Source organism: Oncorhynchus gorbuscha, linkage group LG25, assembly GCF_021184085.1.
Source record: "Oncorhynchus gorbuscha isolate QuinsamMale2020 ecotype Even-year linkage group LG25, OgorEven_v1.0, whole genome shotgun sequence".
In the NCBI taxonomy this organism is placed as follows: domain Eukaryota; kingdom Metazoa; phylum Chordata; class Actinopteri; order Salmoniformes; family Salmonidae; genus Oncorhynchus; species Oncorhynchus gorbuscha.
This window is the reverse complement of record NC_060197.1, coordinates 16,036,704-16,061,644: the sequence shown is the minus strand read 5'-3', so window position 1 is coordinate 16,061,644 and position 24,941 is coordinate 16,036,704. Positions and strand designations below refer to the sequence as shown.

Genomic DNA, 24,941 nt, shown 5'->3' with positions numbered 1-24,941 from the left:
CTTCACATGCCATCCCCCTGTGGACGTGACAGCACTGTGCGAGAGTGTGTTTAGCAGTGGTGTAAAGGTACTAAAGTAAAAATACTTTAAAGCACTACTTAAGTTGTTTTGGGGGGTAACATTACCATTTATATTTTTGACAACTTTTACTTCACTACATTCTTAAAGCAAATAATGTACTTTACTCCATACATTTTCCCTTACGCCCAAAAGTACTCGTTACATTTGAATGCTTAGCAAGACAGGAAAAGGGTCCAATTCACGCACATCTACAGAGAAAATCCCTGGTCATCCCTACTGCCTCTGATCTGACGGACTCACTAAACACAAATGCTTTGTTTGTAAATGTCTGAGTGCTGTAGTTCGCCTCTGGCTATCTTATTATTATTATTATTTTTACAAAATATGGCACTGTGTGGTTTGCTTAATATAAGGAATTATCCATACTTTTAAAACCAAATACTTTTAGACTTTTACTGGATGACTCACTTTTACTTGATTCATTGTCTATTAAAGTATCTTTACTTTAAGTTTAAAAAAAAGAATGGGGTACTTTTTCCACCACTGGTGTTTAGAAGGTTATTAAAGGAGAAGAGATGAAACGCATCAATCAGCTGACTGCCACTACTAAAATGCACCATCACAGAGTTATGTTTCTATAGACAAAGAGAACAAAGAGTGACTTGTGGTTGCGATAGATGGACAGATCAGGGACACAAAGAGAGGCGAGAAGTGGGAGCAAACAAAGACATTCTAAAAGACAACAAGACCGCAGTAGAGTCATTATGCCAGCCTGACTGCATGTTTTAGATGAGACTGACAGGTCTGATCGCATGGAGTAGATGGACATCAATGTGAATCAAAGAACAGTGGTTTCGAACTTTGACCCAGAAGGAAATAAGTATGCTCGTTATTCATCCGATACATCTCTCTCAGACAGGCCTGTTCCAGACAGCTAGTCTGGTGAACATGTGCTGTGTGCCACCATCATGCCCGCAGCTTGGTGAGCAGTCAGTTAGACAGAGCTGGACCTCTTCCACATAACAGGGGAGGTCAGGACAACAGAGCTTCTGTTCAATCATCATCCTTATCATTAGTAAACAGAGGAAGGAAGGAGAGATGTGGTGGAAACATGCAGCAAGCAAACGTGTGTGTCACGTCTCTTGTGGATCAGGAGGGGACAGATAACGCACAACACGTGAGCGCTGAATGAGCCTTTACAGTTCAGCTCTGAAGGCTGGCAGAACCACGCACACACTCGTGGCAGAGATCACCATCAGAGCCTGACGGTCATACAAGTTGGTTTAGGGATGAGGGGGTCAAAAGTGGGAAGCTAGGTCAGAAGGGATGATAAACCGAGGTAGCCTAATGTCTGATGGAGGAGTTGGGTTATGGGTTAGTGGATGGGGTCAGGGTTAGAGGTCACTTACCAGGGTCATTTTGAGGTGGTCCTTGGAGGAGGAGTTGTACAGCTCGACCTTCTGTCTGATCTCCTCTCTGCTGAGATGAGTCCGTAACTCCCTTTCCTGCTCCACATCCTGATAGACAGAAACAGAGAGAGTTAAGTGGTGTTATTACATGTGTTATGGCCTGAAGAGATTGGTAAGATCAGCTGATACAGATCGACAGAGCACACACACACACTGACAGGCCTCCAGCCCTGGGCCTGCCAGTGTTGTCCTGACCTTCATTTGGAGGACCTAGATAAGGGATATTCAACTAGCGGGGCCCAGGCCAGATCTAGCCCGTTTATTATTTTATACTGGCCCTTTGATTAATTGTGCAAATTAATTAAAGATCTTTAAAAGTATAATAATAATAATAATAATAAAAGCCAATATCGGACGTTCAGTTCCAGAACGACAAGCACTATGGTGGTTGTCTATAGTGTGGTTTCTAGCGCCCTATGTGGCATGTTGATTCTACATATGGAGTCTAGCTTTTGAACGGATTAAGTTACAAAATATGAATATATTATTATATATTACCACATTTTTAAAAGCTACAACTAAGGAACAGATACGTGCCTTCTATTTCCCTCATACACACAAGGACTCATTAAAAGGGAGTGTGACAAAAAAACATATCTAATGACTGAGGGAAAATAATTCAAAGCATACTTCCTTCAGACTGGAATTTTGCATTACCTAATGACACACTGCATTCTTTGTTATTTATTGAGATGCTTAGTTTTCAGATGATTTTAAAACGACCTATTTACTTTTAGAACCTTATAACTTTTGTTTAAATAAAACAAAAAGTGAGCATCAATGTTTGTTGCACCTTGACTCACGTCACTTCTTTCCTAATTACTTTTGGCAACATTAGCTTTTAAGAAAAGTGCTTCATTTATGGTTATGCGTTGCTTTCTTTCCACCTGACAGGTGTGGCATATCAAGAAGCTGATTAAAACAGCATGATTACACAGGTGCACCTTGTGCTGGGGCAATAAAAGGCCACTAAAACATGCAGTTGTCACAACAATGTCAAAGATGTCTCCCTTGAGGGAGTGTGCAAATGGCATGCTGACTGCAGGAATGTCCACCAGAGCGGTTGTCAGAAATGTTTGTTAATTTACCACCATAAGCCGCCTCCAACGTTGTTTTAGAGAATTTGGCAGTAAGTCAAACCGGCCTCACAACCGCAGACCAAGTGTAACCGTGCCAGCTCAGGACTTCCACATCTGGCTTTTTTGGGCTCCCGTGTGGCACAGCGGTCTACTGCATCTCAGTGCAAGAGGCATCACTACAGTGCCTGGTTCAAATTCAGGCTGTATCACATCCGGCCGTGATTGGGAGTCCCGTAGGGCGCCGCATAATTGGCCCAGCGTCATCTGGGTTTGGCCGTCATTGTAAGTAAGAATTTGTTTTTCACTGACTGCGGGATCATCTGAGATCAGCCACCCGGAGAGAGATGAGGATTATTTCTGCCTGGAATAAAGCCCCTTTGTGGGTAAAAACTCATTCTGATTGGCTGCGCCCATGCCTAGTCATGTGAAATCCATAAATTAGGGTCTAATGAATACATTTCAATTGACTGATTTCCTTATATGAACTGTAAATCAGTAAAAATTATTGAAATTGATGCATGTTGCATTTATATTTGTGTTTAGTAATTGGAATCGCCCTACCCTAGTTGATTTTGGAAAATAATCTAGGGGAAACACTGGAATCACACGCATACAACCGTCATGCATCTCACACACCCTGTATCTTATTGGGTCTCCCCCTCAAGGCAAGGGTCCACCACAGCAGAGACGACTCATCCATAGGACAGAAGTGCACCAGGCCCTATCCATAGTTATGTAACGAATGTTCTCCCCAGATCCAGAGAGAGTCTTTTTGCTGAAGGCTGTGACCGTCACACACAAAGTTTAAACTCCTAGAAAGTAGAAGGATCTGACTTCAGAGTTTGTTGATAACGATAACTGAATTTGAGTCATATTTCTTAATGGACATGACTGCAGCTTCCTCTCCATTTCACCCTGGATCATGCAGTCATAGCAGACCCGCGTCATTCTCCGTGTGTGCCTGAAGGTCCAAAGTCCAGACAGCGCTGTGTGTTCTTACATGGGCATAGTGCACATAGTGCTTCTCTGCTCTAAGGCTCCTAGATACTAAAAACAAACCTAAACCCCAGTCAGTATCCTGACAAGACCTAGCAGGCACTGGACACCTTATAAGGCCACACTGCACGAGAGACCAGGGTGCCAACTTGTGTGTACACACACAGAAGAGTCCACCTTAGGCAATAACATTGATAGTGGAGTGGTATGGTTCTAATAGCTAATACTAGTGTTCTCTTTCATGTCAACATCAAGGCAGTAAAAAGCATGCATGCCCTTCTGGAGGTTCTTCTGATTGACTTGTTTTTACTGCCTACCACAGAGGACAACAGGCTCATAAAGTAACAGAACAGAGCTCCTTACTGTTACGGTTAGCAATGGATGTGGTCTAATGCTGTGGTTTAGACTCCTGCCGCAGCCAGCTGTCTTCGCAGACTGGGAACTGGGCTTGGTGGAGCTGTAGTAGGATGGGCCTGTGAGGAAAACTGTTGGTCAAGTCCACCTAGGTCACAGCTGATTCAGGTGGCTCACAGTAAGACCCAGGGGATTATGGGTAGCCACAGAGAAAGAGGTTGGTGATGGTTATGACAACACTTAAGAGCCGCTATTGCATGGGCCATAACCACTCTGGGGTTTGTGAGAGAAAAGATTTGGGTTGGTTACTGTGTTAAAAATAGTCTTCTCACCCTCTCCAACCAGCTCTATAGGATTACCTCGGTTTCAAACAGACCCTCGCAGAGGTCATGATCAACTACATCAGATGACTCCGCACCGAGCCAGTTCATGACTGCGGTCTTGAACAAACTAACATCAGTATCATTACTTTGGGTTACGAGGCAGAGTATATAAAAGGGAGTGTATTTGAGTCCATACAGACAGATGAGCATGGGGCAGACAGGAGAGGGTTAAGAGGAGCACCAGTGAAACAGAGCATGACAGGCAAAAGGCTAAACAAACAAACATCCCAATGAGGTAATGGACCCCCCTCCCAAAAAAAAGCCTTCACTCCCACACAGTGTTTGTTATAGCCACGGGCCACTACACTGCAGCCGGTAAGGGGGAGAACAGAAAGACAGCAGAACAGACACTCCCTGAGAGTTCAACCTGTTGCTCTTTCATCAACCATCACTGTAAATTACTGCAGCATCAAGGTTAATGAATGCCAGTCGGATTAGACTCCGTTAAATGAACTACAAGCCTATACTCTCCCTCTGTACTCGGATTGAAGTAAGCAGTTAAGCAACTTTTCCTGGGGCAGGCAGGGTTAGCTGGGGTGGCAACGGTATAAGAGCAGGACTGATAAAGAGAAATAAGTAGTTTTTAGTGTAAAGAGTCAGTAGGCCGAGCAACGAGGGATAGTGGTCAGTAAAGATGCTCTGGGATTGACTGCTTAGAGTAAGCCTTAGTAAGTAGAGTTACAATGAGTTCAGTGCTTAAGTAGAGGTGTTGTAGCTTAACGTGTGAAGTAATGTGTGTGGTGTGTTCTAAGAATAGAGATTCGGCTATGCTTTGTGTCAGACTGGTTTCTCCAGCGCTTCTCTCAGTCAGGCGAGGAACAGGTTTGACTGACTAATTAAGATAACATCAGCTATGTAGGTAATCTGTTTACAGACAGATCCAGAGCAAATATAAATATATATATAGTAAAAGCTGGAAAGATACTAAACACCCCTGACTTAATCTACATCTGGAAGGGCATGGATATTGTTCTACATAAAGATCTGGTATGGGAAGAGCAATTTGACCATTTGTTATGGTATTTTGTGATGACCGTCTCAATCAGTGTCACAGCACTGTAGCAACTATTACACCCCCCCCCCCCCCCCCCCGTGAGACTTCTTCTGCAGCTTAGAGGGGGAAGTCCACAGCAGCCACACCTTTCCTCCGCATAACAGACATCGATGATTCCTCAACTAATGCAGGTTATGTAGACTTAAATCAAGCACTGCATACACCTCATTCAGTACAAGCCCAATTGGAGAGCTCCTATACTACCACTAAACCACAGCCAATTCCCTGACACCACACTACAAAACACAGTATTAATTTGGACCTGGAGGGATTCCAACAGCTATTTGCCGTACTGGAGTCCGACCCAGTACTGCATGCACAAACACACAGAATAGCATAGGAAAGAGGCTTTACTTAACCTCTTGAAACTAGGGAGCACCATTTTTATTTTTGGGAAAAATAACATTCCCAAAGTAAACAGCCTATTTCTCAGGACCAGATGCTAGAATATGCATATAATTGACAGCTTAGGATAGAAAATCTAAAGTTTACAAAACTGTCAAAATATATGTGAGTATAACAGAACTGATATTGCAGGCGAAACCCTGAGGAAAACCCAATCAGGAAGTGCCTCTTATTTTGAAACCGTTGTGTTCCTATGCATCCCAAATTGGCCATTGAAAGGGATAACAACCAGATTCCTTTTTCTACGTATTCCCTAAGGTGTCTACAGCCTTTAGACATAGTTTCACACCTTTGTTGAAGAATGAGCGTAAACGACTACATTGCATAAGTGGCCAGCTGAGGGCTCTGTCAATTGCCAATTGTCCCGGTTGATATATTATCGAATAGATATTTGAAAAACACCTTGAGGATTGATTATAAAAAACTGCCATGTTTGTCAATATTATGGATAAAATTTGGAAAAATTGCCGTTGTCGTGACTGCTATTTCCGGTTAATTTCTCAACATAACGTGACCAACAAACTGAAGTATTTTAGGTATAAAAATATTGCTGTCTAACTGGGAGTCTCGTGAGTGAAAACATCTGAAGATCAAATGTAAATGATTCATTTGATTGCTTTTCTGATTTGTGACCAAGCTTCCTGCTGCTAGCTGGACATAATGCTATGCTAGGCTATCGATAAACTTACAAACGGTTGTCTTGCTTTGGCTGTAAAGCATCATTTCAAAATCTGAGGTGACAGGGTGATTAACAAAAAGCTAAGCTGTGTTTCGCTATATTTCACTAGTGATTTTATGAATATGAATATTTTCTAGTAATATTTTTTGACCGTTGCGCTAGTGTAGTTGATGATATTTCTCCCGGATCCGGGATGGGTAGTTCCAAGAGGAGTAAGGAGATCAATATTTTTGCACTAGTTGGCTGTACATGCAGCATCCAGTACTTTATCTTCTTTAATTGTTCTCAGTCTTTTTAAAAATAGGGAGCCAATTGGTTTTAAGTAGCTTTATTTCCATGACTGATCAAAACTCATCACGGCTTTCGCTTGTCCCTCTGTCACAGACATATGTTGAGCAATATTTTAGAAACAGTGAAGCGCAAGAAAATAAAAATCACTACTGAATCAGAATACATATTGAATCACCACCTAAGTACCGTGATATCGTATCGTGGGGTCCGTGGCAATTCCAAGCCCTTGTCAGAGGACAGGGAATTGACGATGACTGAGGGACAGACCCAAGGCTCGTGCTTTCTTGTGGGCCATTTCTTGATGATCTCCCTCTCACGGTTTCTCTCTAGTCTGCATGCATCCGTGTGCTCCACACATCAAAGTCAGGTCCTCTCTGTCAAACTGATGGGAATTACCATCTCCTCTGGTCCCACCGTCTAGGGCTGTTCCCGACAACAAAAATCTTGGTCGACCAGGAGTAGTCTGTTATTTCAACCGAATTTTTAAAAATCCCCCCCATGAAGTGATTTGATCAATTGAACGAAGTGCTGCTCATAGCCTATATATGAAGGGTCTACATGTATCAACATTCACAGTGAATGTTTTTGTTCATACGTTCTATGATTTGAATATTGCCAAATGCATCAGTAAAAAAATATTACAGCTATTTAATGTAACTTGTGCTGTTAATAGACCGCAAAGCAGCATATAACTGACCTAAACATCTGGAAATGATAAGTTCACATTTGTATCCATAGCCTTAACGCATCTCAAGTGCAACTGCACTGTTTAGCGCACATCTGAAGGCTGGGGGACATTTAGGATGTCTACTGCGAATTGCTAAAATATCCTAATGATTATGATTAGAGGTCGACCGATTAATCAGAATGGCCGATTAATTAGGGCCACACTCATTCAAGGATTTTTCTTTATTTTTACTATTTTCTACATTGTAGAATAATAGTGAAGACATCAAAACTATGAGAACACATGGAATCATGTAACCAAAAAAAGTGTTATAAAATTTGATTTGTTTTTATTTTAGATTCTTCAAAGTAGCCACCCTTTGCCTTGATGACAGCTTTGTCATCAAGGGGTCCAAACTTTTGACTGGTACTGTACATCTACAGAAATAAGACATAGCTTGCTTCTGTTGCCTGTTTGAGTGTTTGTTTATTAGCCTACTGATTCAGTGAGCGACAAGCCTCATGCAAGTGCAAAATGTTGAATAAAAGTAATTTCACAGATTTGGCTGTTTTAAATCTTTGCAATGCTGTAATAACGGCTATGTAATTATTTGGAATGTATTTTTGGTTGTTTACAAAATTCTCTGCCTGTTTGGAACAGTGTAATTAACAGAACCTGTGTCACAATCATGTTATCATTAGTAGGCGTGGTATAGTAGCCTTGTAGAACCATCATCGAGCTGGAGGCCTAAGAGCGTGTCCTGCTTGGTCTTAATACCATAACTTACTTAGGCGTATATTTCAATATCTAGGCTACTGTGTCTATCAATCAATTATTAATTTGTTCATGTCATCACACAGGGAGCTTGTAATCTAACAGCAACTGTTTGGCATGCATCATACTCTCATACCCTCCTCCTTGAGCTCCAGTAGTTTCCACAACTAAGTTTAATGTCTTCCACAGATTTGACTTCCCCTTTCCCTCCTGAACAACCAGTAAACATTTGCCCGTTTCAGGTTTATTTTTCACATCCTACACATCCATTTTGCTGCTTGTTATAAGCAATTTCTGTGATTTTGTAGGCTATAGGTCACATGCATGAAATGCTTACATGTTTCACGTATAGAGAGCAAGGGTTAATGGGAGGTTCTCTAAACAAATTGGGGATTTTGGTAACAGAACAGTGGTGACAGTGCAATAAACACTTGCTGTGCTATGGTGCCTTTTCACTGCAGTAGGGAGGAGAGAAAGACAACATGCAGTCACACAGGCACTTGCTGTCATTTTTTTTTAACAGTGTGACTATTGGACTTGGAGTCATTTATGTCTATTATTTAATCAAACAGACAAGCTCAGTGCATTTGCAGTTGGTTTTATTCAAACAATGTGTCTATATATGGAAGAATACATAAGTTTGACCATTCGATTGGTCGAAAGAACAGGACGACTCTTGGTCGACCACTATTATATATATTTTTTTGATTACAATTACTTATTTTATAATAAAGCCTTCGTATCCAAATTAAAATTACACATGATCTAAAAGTAACTTCTATTGCCAACTTTGTAAAAATAGACTACATAAAGCACCCCAAAATAATATTGCAGCCTGCATGTAGAATCCTGATAAAAATGCAGGAAGCTGGTGCTAACAAACTTGAAGCATCGTGTAAAATATTCTGGGCCCTCAGAGTTATCCCACACCAGTGAGCACCAGACAGACACATCTGTAGCCTATTTGCGCAATAAGAAGCATAAGAAGTAAATCAGGTAGGCCTATTTTATGAAGTTTCCGCTGGATAAGAACATGATTTTATTTGTACTTTTCCCCCCAAGCTGAGAGAGCTGGAAATGGATGTAAAAACAGACTTTGTTAACTTGCCGTATGAGGTGAAAAAACAATTAATTTGATAACTCACTCCCACTAATGAGCTGTGGAGCTTAAGACAAATTAGAAATATGATCACATTTAAGCCTACATTTGCGCGCAGGCCAGGTAGCCGAGGCCTACTTCTACGCGCAATCAGACGCGCGTCCTTACTTAACATTGACAGGAGTGCTCCAAACAAAACACAATGAATATATTGATAACTCGTAAACTGAACGAAACAAACCAAAACTTGTGTAGCCTAGGTTGTGCGCTCTGCAAACAACGTGTCCACTAACAATGAAAACTGTACGAGACTAATAATCTCATATATACACACACTGGGGCAAAAAAAGTATTTAGTCAAATCAAATTTTACCAATTGCACAAGTTCTCCCACTTAAAAAGATGAGGCCTGTAATTTTCATCATAGGTACACTTCAACTATGACAGTCAAAATTAGAGAAAATAAATCCAGAAAATCACATTGTAGGATTTTTTATTAATTTATTTGCAAATTATGGTGGAAAATAAGTATTGTGGGGCCCCAGATCGAGGGAGATTATCAGTAGTCTTGTATGTCTTCCATTTCCTAATAATTGCTCCCACAGTTGATTTCTTCAAACCATGCTGCTTACCTATTGCACATTCAGTCTTCCCAGCCTGGTGCAGGTCTACATCCAAAGCATACCTACATTCTCCCAATCTTCTTCTGGATCATCCAAATGCTCTCATCTTTTTAAGTGGGAGAACTTGCACAATTGGTGGCTGACTAAATACTTTTTTGCCCCACTATATATATAAAATACTGGTGAGCCATTGGTGTGGCCTCCGCAATGGATTATGCCACAGACGGGTGTCAATCAAGACATTTTAGTTGTTGTAACAGCGACGAAAGAAAATAAAAATTCTAGGCCAACCAAAAGCGTATTGCCCAAACAATCGACTAAAGGGGGTCAGTTCTCCGCCAACACAGCTGTAAAGAGTCACCACACAAGAGTGCGCTGATAATGCAACTCTTCGCCCCTCAACCCCAAGTGGCTTCTTGCCAGGATGTTCCAGCACAGTTATTGGTTTTCTAAGACTCCTGAAATATAGGCTTAATATCAGTGTGCGGAGTACGACTGCCTGGACAGACAGGTTTCATTACTGCAGCACATAGCCTAGGCCTGTAATAAAGACATTACATCACTGTGGTCCAATAACAAGACTGTTCTACTTCCTCACGCCTCAGCTCCTCAGGCTTTTTACCACACCCCATCCTCCCCAATCTCTTCATCTGATCAGCCACTGTTACCCAACTCCGTGTGTGTTTTTCAACAATGGGGAGTAAGCATGGGGTGGTGAGAAGTGACATTATGAAAGGCAGACTTCCCTGTTCTTCAGTAGCTATGTTAGTGTGAGGCAATAGAACATTTCACAGCACTGAAAGACCAGTCCTTTGAGAACCCAGGTCAACAATAACCCAGACTTCCACTGTTGAGTTTTATTAGCTGGTGCTGTGGAAACCTGGACCCTGCACTACAGACCACAGACACACACAGGCCTGTTAACGAGGGAGACAGGGATGATTGACAGTTCACATAACTGCCTGGGGAGGATTCATCATGCATCAAACCAATGTGCTGGGTCAGCTTGTTGTTAACCTAATAGGAGAGGCCCACACAATACACACTGGCTATAGTATGTAGCCTAGGCCTATAACATGGCATTGAGCAATGGGAGACATGGGGAATACAGTAACAAATAGCACTAGGCCCAGCACTGTTCCTCTGTCTTCCTGATCCACTTCTCGCTTTAGAGTGGATCTCCATCTCAGAGACAAAACAGGCTTGGCTTCAGACAGGTCTAGTTACAGTAACATGGAAAACATTCCAATAGAGCAACACAATGAGGATAATAAAGAGGGATGAAAAACAGGTGTGTCTGTGGCAAGAGACAGGAATACAATAGAACACACAAGAGAGCAGAATGTGGAATATGGGGACGACTGAGCAGATGTGATACTATGTGGTTCACTCGGGGAGGAAGTAGACTTGTCTGACTAACGACTCATACAGCATCTACCATAAAAAACTGCCACGGAGGTATGAAGCGGCAAGGAGTTAGCCTGTAGAACTAGTCTATGGGGAGTAGCATAGACCCACTCTCTATCATGTCTAACTTGCACTTTGCAAAGACGTAACAAGAGCAATAGCACCAACATGCTCCGCTAGACCACTCAGTCGGCATGGCTGCAGTGGAAAATGAATTGAAGGTCCTTGGCTGCAAGGTACAGACTGTCACATCAAACACAACCTCTGGGAAGCTACTGTACTAACAGTTCCAAGCCAGTCAAAACAGGCTAACACTATAACTGTAGACTAAAATCGGACGATCAAAACTGCACTACTTTAAATCAACGTTGATGAAAGGCTCTCAACTGGAGTATGGAGACATTGACAAGCCTCTCATAGTTAAACTGAAGGTCTGTTAATAATATTGGCCTAAATTCAGCTAGCTAACCGGCATTAACTAACTATAGGCTACTCTCCTGTGACAATAATTAACTCAGCCTGCCTGCGTGTGCGCGTGTGTGTGTGAGAGAGACAGATAGATAAGAGCCAGTAGCCTACTACAACTATAGCGGCCCTCTTCCGAGAAACACAGTAGTCACGTTTTACCATGAGCATGTTCAAAACTGAATAAGTGCTGAATTAAATCCATTCAAAATAGAAGTAAGAACACATGATACCAGGGTTGTGTAACGCATTAATGCATGCTTAGACCATAGTCAGGCACTAACCAAGTGCAGAAACACAGCACACAGAGGCCCTATAGGGTTACAAAGCCACACTTACCAACCTGTCCACGCTCTCTGTGAGGGAATGGGACAGGGGTGTGTTGTTGCTTTTCCTACCATGAATAAACCCATACAACTTGGACATGTCAGGTCACAGACCCCCGAGGCTCAGTCACCTCTGAGCACCAATAGAAACCTGAACAGGCCCATCTCTGGCACAATGGAGTGTGATATGAATCCTTTGGCTGACGGAGAGGACTGTGCTGACAGCAGCCGTAGCCAAAGCCTTCACTAAAATCAGACACAGCTTCAGTACTAGCCAGGGCGGAGAACAGCAGCTATAGCCACACAGTTCAGTGACTGTAGCAGCCAGCCATAGCGGGGCGGTGACTGTAGCAGCCAGCCATAGCGGGGCGGTGACTGTAGCAGCCAGCCATAGCGGGGCGGTGACTGTAGCAGCCAGCCATAGCGGGGCGGTGACTGTAGCAGCCAGCCATAGCGGGGCGGTGACTGTAGCAGCCAGCGGGCGGTGACTGTAGCAGCCAGCCATAGCGGGGCGGTGACTGTAGCAGCCAGCCAGAGCGGGGCGGTGACTGTAGCAGCCAGCCAGAGCGGGGCGGTGACTGTAGCAGCCAGCCAGAGCGGGGCGGTGACTGTAGCAGCCAGCCATAGCGGGGCGGTGACTGTAGCAGCCAGCCAGAGCGGGGCGGTGACTGTAGCAGCCAGCCAGAGCGGGGCGGTGACTGTAGCAGCCAGCCATAGCGGGGCGGTGACTGTAGCAGCCAGCCATAGCGGGGCGGTGACTGTAGCAGCCAGCGCACCAACATATCCACAGATGATGCGATCTCTATTTCACTCCACACTGCCCTTTCACACCTGGACAAAATTAACACCCATGTGAGAATGTTATTCATTGACTACAGCTCAGCGTTTCAACCCCACAGTGCCCTCAAAGCTCATCAATAAGCTAAGGACCCTGGGACTAAACACCTCCCTCTGCAACTGGATCCTGGACTTCCTGACAGGCAGCCCCCAGGTGGTAAGGGTAGGCAACAACACAGGTGTCCCTCGGGTGTGTGCTTATTCCCTTCCTGTACTCCCGGTTTACCCACGACTGCATGGCCAAGCACGACTCCAACACCATCATTACGTTTGATGGCGACAACGGTGGTAGGCCTGATCACCGACAACAATGAGACAGCCTATAGGAGGTCGTCAGAGACCTGGCAGTGTGGTGCTAGGACAACAACCTCTCCCTCAACATAAGACAAAGTAGGTGACCGTGGACTACAGAAAGGGAGAGGGGCATCGAATAGGCCCCCATTCACATTGACAAGGCTTAGTAGAGCAGATGGAGAGCTTCAAGTTCCTTGGTGTCTACATCACCAACAAACTATCATGGTCCAAACACACACCAGTCAAGGGCACCACTAACACATTACTTTCACTAACCTGTACCCCCGCACATCGACTCAATACCAGTACCCCCTGTATATAGCCTCATTATTGTTACTTGTGTAAATATTTTCTTAACACTTATTTTCTTAAAACTGCATTGTTGGTTAAGAACTTGTAAGCATTTCAAGGTATTGTATTCGGCACATGTGATAAATACAATTTGATTTGAATTAGGCAAATGGTGTTCATTATGCTGTGAGGGCTGGAACACCCATGCGAGTATATTGAGAGTGCTGGGATACCCACCACCAAAGCAATAAACACATTAGGCCCACAGTAAAGAATGGGTTTCCACAACACTCTGGCCTGAGCAACTTCAATCACATCTCTCCAAGACGTCCTGTTTCATGGACCTACAAGTGACATGATTGAGCAGCTGATACACTGTATACATTTAAATGTACACATGTCAATGGGTATAGCTAGCAAGTAGCTACAAGATCCAATTTACTCCATGCTGTTGGCATGTCCTCCCTTTCTCACTCTCCTCTCACGTAGTGTGCAATGGTGTGTGTGGAGCTTGTACGTAGTGTGTAATGATGTGTATAGATACCATGCGCAGTGTGTGTGTGTGATTGTGGTAGAGTAATTACAGCCACATCCAATTTCTAACTGCTCCCAGAAACAGCATATGGTAGCCAGGGATCTTCAAGGATAGTGACCCACAACCCTCTGCTCTGTACCAGTTGGCTTCTGACCCTAGCCAGGGGAAATGAGAGGGTGGTGGCTGACACCCATCAGTTAAATGACCACCTGGATACCCTTTCTAGTGTGTAATAGACACCTTTAGGCCAGGTGTCTTCTGGGACCTATGAGTAAGAACCAGCTCCTAATTGGGCCTCAGTTGTTCTAATACAGGGCATTATTCAGGATAATGATAGTTTGTTGTCCAGAGGTGAAGGGATTCTCCCACAGACAGTTGAGGGGGTGTGTCTAATAGACCACCTGTTCTGTTGTCTTGCTAGGATGGGACATGACCACAGGTGATACAGTTCAGTAGGTCTGGAAGCTTGATCAAGTGCTGCCGTTCCATAAGTGATGTGGCTGTGCATGCACGAGTAGTCGAGCACACACACGGGTCCAGTGTTTAACAAACACCTCATCTGCTCCATGACGCAGGCAGTCTGAAAGGTAATCATATTATCAAGGAGCCTGCTCTGTGTGTGCGTGTAGGGGGGGGGGGACTGCGATAGCAACCGGGGCCATTGCAAAAACAATCAAATTGAGTTTCCTCTGGAACAGAACACTTAGAGCAGCAGGCAGTTATAAAAAGGGCTTTATGTAACATGCAGGCAGGTCATGCAACAGCAACATAAGAGAGGAAGACTGGCCACGGATCATGAAGCAGCCTACTCCCATGCCAACTCCCTGCTGTAAAACCCACCTTTGGAGCACAGTCTTTTTTTCAACATGGCTCTGTTTGGTATGTAGGCTAGATGACGTAGGGCCCCGTTTTGCATTTCTAAACTAAGAAGCACGTTTCCATAATCAGCCTTTTTTTATCAGTAGCTGTGAGGGCTGAATTGGTGGAGTATGCTGTGTGGGTCTCGCCTTGTTTAGCTGAAGTATGAAAACAGAGAAACGGTTGACATTCTCTACTTTCTGCAGCAGAACAAAACACAACAGCAGGAAGGAAACAGGCCTGCATGGCACCCATTGACACAAACACACGGTGCACAGGCACACACAGCTGAGTCGAGCTGAGCAGTGTTTATGGCTGGCTAGGTTGTGAACATAAACAGATGAAAGCCTCTGGGACTCTTCTTCAAACAGTCTGTACCGCAAGTGGTGCCCCGAGCCTTCTGCCACTGCTTAGCCATGCTATTCTACAACCATATGGAAACACACATAAATAGACACGAAAAGTTTGGTGTAAGGTTGATGAAGGTACAACTGCTTGGACAACAAGTATTCACCGCTTGGACAGCAAGTATATATATATATAACTTGTTAATTACACAGATCCATTGGAGATCTCCCTGGAGCAGATCCTACATTTTGTCTAGGCTGGGTGTGCCACTGACAAACTCTTCATCTCCAAATCTGAAGACTCAAGTCAGAGGAGTCATCTCTCTCTCACACACACAGACCGGTATGCTGGAAAAAACAGACACCCAGTCCCTGAATAGCAGAGACAAAGCTCTCAGGCGTTCTCACTTCTTCTGGAACAGGCGTCTGGAGAGGTCTGGCTGCCGTTATGTAAACTCACAGCAGAGTGAAGGTTCTAGTGTGAGTTTGAGATTGGCTGGGGCTGCTGGAAGTCTTCTTCACTCAGACCTTTTCCACTCCCCGAAAGCTAGTGCTAAGTAAACGCTAGCACAGTACGGCCCAGGAGGAAGAGCAGGCCTGGTGAACAGGTTTGTTGTATGTACTTCGGACTTGCATGTTTGTTTACATTTCCTCATTTCCTACAGCAAGATGACAAGCAGGACAAAATGGAGGAACTGTGGTAAATGTGATACTGTAATAATTAGGGCAAGGACGATACAAATAGCGCAATATTTTTTGGATTGCAAAAACGAAAACACGAAGCAGACCAAACTCCTTGGTCCTTTAAAAACCTGCAGTATGTAAAGTATTGTGTGCTATTGCTTGGGAAATTAATGTGACTCTGGATGACAAAATAATGGTGTTTGTTTTCAACATAAGTGACTGATTTACTAAAGATATATCCTCTTCATGTTGTGTTTCCTTGCCACAATACTAACATGGCAAGGAAGTTAGTCCCAGCTCTAGGAATAATGCACAACTTGTCGCAGTGCTAACAGCATCACTACAGATCCTGGTTCGATCCCAAGCTGCGTCAAAGCCGGCCGCGACCGGGAGACCCACGAGGCAGCACACAATTGGCCCAGCACCGTACGGGTTAGTGGAGGGTTTGGCTGGCTGTCTGGGTTTGGCTGGCCGTCCTTGTCCCATCGCGCTCCAGCGACTCCTGTGGCAGGCCAGGCGCAATGCACGCTGACTAGGTTACCAGGTGTACGGTGTTTCCTGACTTCCGCTTTAAGCGAGCAATGTGTCAAGAAGCAGTGCGGCTTGGCGGGTTCATGTTTCAGAGGATGCACGGTTCTCGACATTCACCTCCCGAGTCAGTACGGGTATTGCAGCGATGGGACTAGACAGTTACTACAAATTGGATAGCACAATTGTTTTTTCTTTTCTTTTTAAAAATACGTTATGCACAACTTGAACTGAAAGCGACAGCAAACAGAGAACTAGATACAATCAGGAACTGTAACACAATAGCTGAGGAACTAGGGGTGGCAGAGGGGTAGACGCATGAGGGAGGGTGTGTTAATGGACTGTGTGGTTGATCAAGGTCCTGACATGCGTTTGCACACCATGCTGCCAGGTAATGTCATAGACAAGTCAAACCCAGCCTCCCTGAACATGTGTGGGGGCACTGCCACTGCCATCAAAACCCTCCTGTACTTACACAGGAATATAGTCTGCGGGACTGAGATCCAACTAAAAAGGGGCCTTTTCCCACCAGCAGCAGCAGAGACGGGAAGGGAGGCTAAAGCAGCTTCTTTATCTGTAGCAACACAGAAACCATGGGTGTGATTCCATCCCCTTCTAGTAATCTGGGGCATCCTCTGGTCCGGACAGAGCAGTGTTTGATGTCTGAGGAAGACCGATACTAAGCTGTTTCTTTCCCACCCTCTCCATCTGGAAACAGAGAGCACTCAAGGAGAGAAACTGAAATGCATTATTGTTGTACAGCACCCTAAACACACAAACAGCCACCACTTGTCCTCCACTCCACTCAACCCAACCAACAGCCCTCTCTGTGACCGAGGCAGCATATAGTTTTATACAGGAAGACTGCCAGAGGAGATAATGCGTGATGATTATCTTATATAAGCGTCTGCCGTTGTTGACTTGGAGCAGAGCAACAAACAGCAGCCCTCTCTTCCTACACGGCTGCCATGTTAGATTGAAACATACCAACTCACTCCTAAACAGCTCTACTAAAACCTAACTATTTGAAGTATTTATTTAACTAGGCAAGTCAGTTAAGAACAAATTCCTATTTACAATGACGGCGTACCAAACCTTAACACAGACGACGCTGGGCCAATTGTGACCCCGCCCCATGGGACACTCAATCACGGCCAGTTGTTGATACAGCCTGGAATCAAAACCAGGGTCTGTAGTGACGCCGCTAACACTGAGATGCAATGCCTTAGACCGCTGTGCCACTCAGGAGCTAATACGATAACTATAACTAAGACTAGACACTTATTTTTTAATTTTTTATTTGACCTTTATTTTACTAGGTTAAGAACAAATTCTTATTTTCAATGACGGCCTAGGAACAGTGGGTTAACTGCCTGTTCAGGGGCAGAACGACAGATTTGTACCTTGTCAGCTTGTGGGTTTGAACTCGCAACCTTCCGGTTACTAGTCCAACACTCTAACCACTAGGCTACCCTGCCGCCCCAAACACCTATTATTATGACTAATGTACTATACAGCAATATATCTATCACATAGCTCCACTACAAACCCATTAGGGTTCTCTCCTCCCGTATACAGAAAGAGGGCTGCTCAGTTACTGAGTAGTCCACAGTATTAGCTAGCTACCCTGGAGACACAGAGACTAGCTGGGGAGGGTTATGAGGCCCCGTCACTCAGAAGCTGTGCCGCCGCCGTGTGTGTCTATTGCAGCTGTTTCCCAGCAGCCCAGGCAGAGGCAGAGCTTTGAGTGTCCACGGTGCTAAGGGGTAAACAGAAAGACTAGAGGCATGTTGAAGCTGAAACTTTGACTTGTAAAGACACACACCACAATGAACAGGCACTCTTGGTTAAACATGGGCCAAGGCCAACATAGATTCTAAATAGTCACAAAAACAATTGCGCAAGAGGAGACATTGCTACGGAAGAAACTAACTAGCCCCTCATCTTTATCATTAACTGGTAGTTTAACTGTTTTTTGCTGGGGCTGTCAGGGGAGAAAGGAAGGAGAGCTATTTGAAACAAGTAGCAGTGGCATAACCAATGGCACCATCAAGAACAGTACATTTAAAAAGGCATTAAGTCATCCACATGGTACTGGATGAATAGAACCCCATACAGCAAGATTTGAGCTGCTGGAGGGTTAACTGGAGGAGCAACTATGAGAGACCCCCTGAGTGACGTTTCACTCACAATAACACAATTGTGGGTGCAGACACAGCATTATGCTTAGTGGGCAAGTCCCTTCATGGCATAGTGTGTGTGTGTGTTGCATGGGACACTTTGTCTACAGCCTGGCATGGAATATGACTGTGTCAAGGTCATATGGAAATATGAGAAGTCAAGCTGAGAAGAGTTTGCAAGCTCAACACACACATAGTGAATGTAGTTGTGTGTGAGAGACAGGACAATAACTTACATTATATGCAGAGTCTTGAGTCTGGGAGACAGACCAGTATTGATGAGCACAAATTGACCTACTTATGAGTTCCAGAACCCATAGTCAGGATGCCATGGGCTTTAACCCAATCAGGGGCTAAAGGTCTCCTCTGGCATGCACGTTAACCAACTCTTCGACTGTTTAAAATACAACTATACAATTTAATTGTTGACTATAGCTCAAAATATAAAGTGTTAGGGGCACCTAAATTGCTATCCTATCAAAGTATGATCCCACGTGGTTCTGAAATATATTAGCTGCACGTGCCACTCAGATTACGGCTATAATTGTCCACCATCAGATTAGCTCCATTCAAATCTAAAATCATAAAGCCTGGCAAACCAATACGGATTTAGCCTAAACAAATAATTGATAACTAAAGTTAGCTCATGAGACGGCTAGCCAGCCTCCCTGCCATTGGTTACGTTGAACATACTGTAGAGCAGGACTGCACACGAAACTGGTAACTCCTTAAATTAACGCGTTAGCAACAGGTTGCTAAATTTATATGACAAAACACCGTTGCTAACAGGTGAGACGTTGGCACAAATTAAAGTTCATGTACCTTGCACTGGGTTGGTTTCCCTGAAGGCTTCCTGAAGAACGAAGTTCTGGCGGTGAAAAAATACTCTTCGGAGTCCTCCTCTAAACTACTGTAGCCACTACTCATGGTGCTAGTCCACGTCATTTGAGGAGAAAACTAATCTCTTCAAATTTGGCTGCAGCAAAGCAACAACTTGAAAATAAAGTTGGCTACACCTCCGCAAACTTGTTTTGTGAACCGCAAAAAGCCGAACACTTTCCAACGCTCGAATCCTCCGTTCACTCTTCAACCAACTACTGATAAATCCTCACACTCTAGCAACTATGGAGCCGCTGTCTGTCAGCCGCTCTGAAGACACGCCTACTAGAATTCATTGAAAAGTCCTCTATAGAAATCACCTTTGACTTTCTTCCTCTTCTTCTTCGTGTGGTTTTCCGGCAGTCTAGACGCTGTGTTGCTGCCGTTTACAGGTCGGAGAGCAGATTGCACATTTTGGTCACCCCCCAAAAAAGGGGAAAAGAGGAATTGGGACAAATTTAAATTGGACCACCATCTAACCATGCAACTATACACTATCCCCCAAAACCCACCACCCCATTCCACTATTTTTGCCCGATGGATGGAACCCCTTCTCTCAAACCTTCCTGTAGAACTTCTGCACTAAAATCTCTCACACCCAAATATTTCTCTGCTACTGTAACTACCACATCTATCTTCAGTGGTGTCTGTTCCATCAGTGAAGTGCAGTTGATCACCATGGCTATAACCGCAAAAAATCCAACCTTACTAAAACGTATCCTCTCTGGCTCGCTCTCTTCATGCCTGCTCACTGGGGGGCTCCCAGTCGACTCACTCACCCTCGGGCTATCCTCTATTCTTTTCGCTGCCTTAGCATAGGAAAATTTCTGACCCACTCGAAGCCTGGCAATCTCAACCTGTCTCTCTTTCACAGGGCACTTCGTATCCCCAGCTGCATTGGCACCCTCACAGTTGACACACAGTGCTTTCTCTATCCCAACAGTACACTCCCTCTGACTATGCTCTCATGCACATTTCTCACATCGTGGGATTTACCTTCTACATTACTGCTGCAACATGTCCAAAACCTTGGCACCTAAAGCACCGTAGCGGGTTCGGAACATAGGCCCTCACAGAATAGCAAATATAACCTAACCTTAACAGGTAGAAACTCTGGGTCAAAGCTCAACAAAACAGACAGGGTATTCTCAGTCTTGCCATCGGGTCTACATCTCACCAAATGGCGGAAGTCACAAACACTAGGAATCTTCATTTTCATTTGATCCACCTCTACATTCAACACTTCCCCACAGGGCACCCCTTTCAGCGGTGCCCTGCTCCGGAGAGCAAAGCACACCACAGGTTGAACCCCGAGCTGCGTGACTTAAAGCACCCGCTTCCTCTGGGAGGCAGATACATAAAAAATCTAAACAATTCCACTTCTCAAAACTTCAGAAGTAACCATTCCCAGTTTATCCTTTACCCAGCTTGACACAACGTACGGGTTGCCCAAAAAGCCGGAATCAACCCTTTTCTAAAATCTCACTCAGACCGGTCCCAAAATCATCTCTGGTAGGATTCTCGGGGCAAATGTTGAAAGACTCTACCACACCTGCTGCCGCAGGTAGGACCACTACATCCTGGACCGGCTCAACTTCAGAGTGCTCACCACTGCTGACTGACTCCATTTCAAGATCCTCAAGGTTCTCAAGAGAGCATGAAGACCTATAAGTAAGACGATTTGGTTTGTAATCAGGAGACGTATGTACAGTATGTACTCCTCAAACTCAGGAGACGAACCTCTGATCTTAGGCGCCATTCTTGCGCTTTCGCGTCATCGCACCTCTTTCGCATCTTCCCCACCTACAGTTTCCACCGGCTTCTCCATTACATTCACATCAATGAAACCCATAGTTATTTCATTCTTTCTTGCTTGCTTCTCTCCTTCTGCCTCTCATATTTTCTTTCCTTAGTCAGTGTGGCACTTGATGAGATACTCCCGAGTGGCGCAGTGTTCTAAGGCACTGCTTCTCAGTGCAAGAGGCGTCACTACAGTCCCTGGTTAGATTCCAGGCTGTATCACATCCGGCCGTGATTGAGAGTCCCATAGGGCGGCACACAATAGGCCCAGCGTCGTCCGGGTTTGGCCCGGGTAGGCTGTCATTGTAAATACGAATTTGTTCTTAACTGTCTAGTTAAATAAAGGTGACATTATTTTTTATACTGTAGGTCTATATGCTCAGCACTTCCACTCATCATCAAATAATCCATATGAATCCATAGGTGCACACATCCTAAAGAGACAACATAACATCTGCCTGCCACTTACCTCAATGAACATGCAGCACAGCGAAGCTAGCTTTCTTATTTTCCTTCCCTGCAACATGCTGCTTTACCCGAGCTCCAGGACCAACTAAACTAAAAATGCAGACCAAAGGCATTTAATACTTTAGACTTACATACGCCCAGATGAATGGGTGGAACATCAGGCGTTCAGTCAGACCAACCTTTTAAAATTCCCAGTGACCCTTGATAGTTGTGGTAGTGTGTGTTCGTGTGTCTCTAAGTGTGTACATGTCAAAAACCCCTGCCTATCTAGCAGAACCACATATAACCTATATATAAAATCAGAATGTCTTGCCCCTTTCTAAACTCTGCATAGGCCTATGGGATCCACCCTAACACAGCTCAATGTGCTCGGACGGGATTCTGTATCCAGGGGCAACATGACATCATCAGTAACCAGGAAATGGGACACGTGAACCCTAAGCAGGAACTCCGGTTCAACTGCATTCTCACCTTTCAATCCAAACTGGTCAAGGCATTGGTTATAGTGACCTGGGGTCCATCTCTGGTCCATCTCTACCATATGAGGACAACATTAGTTATGTAAACGTTTGGCATGGATGAAGAAAAGCTGAATAAAAACACCCAAATTAAAGCCTTGTTCTCTGTTAGACATGAGACTGGGTTGGGTTCTAGCCAGGAATAAATCCCTTTCTGCTACTGACTCTCATTCCCTGATGTTGGTTGGCTTTCTCTCCTACTGGCATTGATCACAGCGAGTCATGAAAGTGTAATCAATTCAGCAGCAGCTTCTCATGCTGTTGTTACGACAACCACCCCATGCAGTGTCAGATAATCTGTTATATAAGTATTAATAAACATTCTTAAAAACACATTTAGTGTTTGACGGTGGGGAGGCTAGCTGGCTCCTGGGTTTATTTGGTTATAAATGTGTAATATGTTTTTTATTCATGTTTTAACTCAGTGGTGGTGTTTTTAGTGTCTGATAAAGTTGTCTTGCATCAGCCAACAAATGGAACCCATTACTGCGATCCTCAGAGAGCAGAGCTATAATGCTTTAACAGCCATAATGAAAAGTGCATGCAGTTCATTTCTATTAGGATTTTAGTTGCCTAAGGCTTTTTTCTAAGTACATTTCTACATGGCTCCTCCTGTGTGGCCTGTTCTTTAACACACTAATATCATACAACTAACTAGCCCACCCAGTCACTAGAAAGGATGATACAATGTCAGATACTGGGTCAAACGTATGTAACATCTGTAGTGAATAAGGCGTACAACCCTTATCCTGACCACACCCAACACATACTGTAGCAGGCTTCTTGGGGGTTTATGGAGGGACAGCCCTAATTTAAACCCAGAGTGCAGAGGCGACCTAAAAATAACCTAGGAGCACTGGAACAGCCAAACCCTTCAACCACACCACAGCCTGGCCAGAGAAGATTCATACAGCTGGCCTCTCTGTCCAGTTCTCTTGCAGTCTCAGAGCCAACTGCCCACATGTCTGTCAAGGACAAACTATACAGTCCACTAGAACCCTGTCTAACCAACAGCTTCTGGTCAGGTAGAGTGATGGGCACTAGTTGTTATGGCTTCCGTGGCCTGTATTCCTGTAGTACTGTGCTGACTTTGGAACCAACAGATCGGCTCCTGTAGGTGCATGGGAGCGTGTGAAAAAAATCACAGAGAATGTCTCAGACACATGGAAACTCATTCTCAGTCCCAACCCCCTCAAACTCCCTCTCCCTTCCCTGGTGTAAAACAATGGACACTCGGCTTGAACCCTGCCCCCCCTTCCCGATCTCCACAGAGAGAGAGAGAGTGGTCAGGCAGGCCAGGCTAGAGAGAGAGAGAGAGGTGAACCTTCACCAGGCCTGTACTCTCTGGCTGAAAGCTACAGCCCTTGGCAGACATTACCCACATTCCTCTGCAGACAGGGGGTTAAGGTTCTCAGCACACTGCTTGTTTACAAGCTGCAGATTTTGTTAGTTATAGGTGAAGGGGTAAGAAGAGGTGAGGGTGAGGTAAAAGGGGTAGGTGCATAAGGAGGTGAGTGGGTGAGGTCGGGGAGGCGTAAGGAATGTCCCATAAATGACTCCATAAATGAGACTTCCACCACAAAGGCTAGTCTGTGAAGAGAGTGTTGTGAGAAAACTGACACTCTCAACTTCAGGCTAACCAGTGAGTGTGGGAGTCCGAGTTCCCCTACCTTTATCATCTAGAATGACGACATTGTTGTAATAATTCACCCTATTTTATTATCAGGAAGTACAAAAAATATTCCTATGAGCAATGATATATGATGTGCTTGAGATAAAACACAGATGAGGAATGCTCACTCATAAGAGTGATGGATAGCTAGTTTCAGTATACTGTATACAGTGCATTCGGAAAAGTATTCAGACCCCTTTCCTTATTCCACATTACAACCTTATTCTGTTACATTACAACCTTATTCTAAAATGGATTAAATACATTTTCTTCCTCATCATCTACACACAATACCACATAATGACAATGAAAAAACAGGCTTTTGGACATTTTTGCAAATGTATAAAAAATTTAAAACAAATACCTTAGTTACATAAGTATTCAGACCCTTTGCTATGAGACTCGAAGTTGAGCTCAGGTGCATCCTGTTTCCATTTATCATCCTTGTGATGTTTCTACAACTTGATTGGAGTCTTTGGTAAATTCAATTGATTGGACATGATTTGGAAAGGCAAACCTATCTATATAAGGTCCCACAGTTGACAGTGCATGTCAGAGCAAAAACTAAGCCATGAGGTTGAAGGAATTGTCCGTAGAGCTCCAAGACAGTATTGTGCTAAGGCACAGCTCTGGGGAAGGGTATCAAAAACAATTCTGCAGCTTTGAAGGTCCCCAAGAACAGAGTGGGCTTCATCAAATCATATCGAATTTTATTTGTCACATGCGCCGAATACAACAGGTGTAATCATATAACGTGAAATCATTCTTAAATGGAAGAACTTTGGAACCACCAAGACACTTCCTAGAGCTGAGCAATCGGGGGAGAAGGGCCTTGGTCAGGGAGGTGACCAAGAACTCGATGGTCACTCTGGCAGAGCTCCAGAGTTCCTCTGTGGAGATGGGAGAACCTTCCAGAAGGACAACCATCTCTGCAGTACTCCCAACAATCAGGTTTTTA

General features: G+C 44.3%; 1 protein-coding gene across 4 annotated transcripts in view; it reads right to left on the bottom strand.

Annotated features, from left to right (window-relative positions):
* The window catches only part of LOC124014048 (ras association domain-containing protein 3-like), a 49,176-nt gene that overhangs the window by 5,356 nt on the left and 18,879 nt on the right, over nucleotides 1-24,941 (bottom strand). For 3 of the 4 annotated variants that reach the window (XM_046328722.1, XM_046328723.1, XM_046328724.1), the window contains exon 3: nucleotides 1,431-1,538. In XM_046328722.1, coding sequence (XP_046184678.1) covers nucleotides 1,431-1,538 — 108 coding nt within the window. Of the gene's footprint in view, nucleotides 1-1,430; nucleotides 1,539-19,468; nucleotides 19,786-24,941 lie in introns of those variants that run through there. The other variant, XM_046328725.1, reaches the window with a different exon arrangement.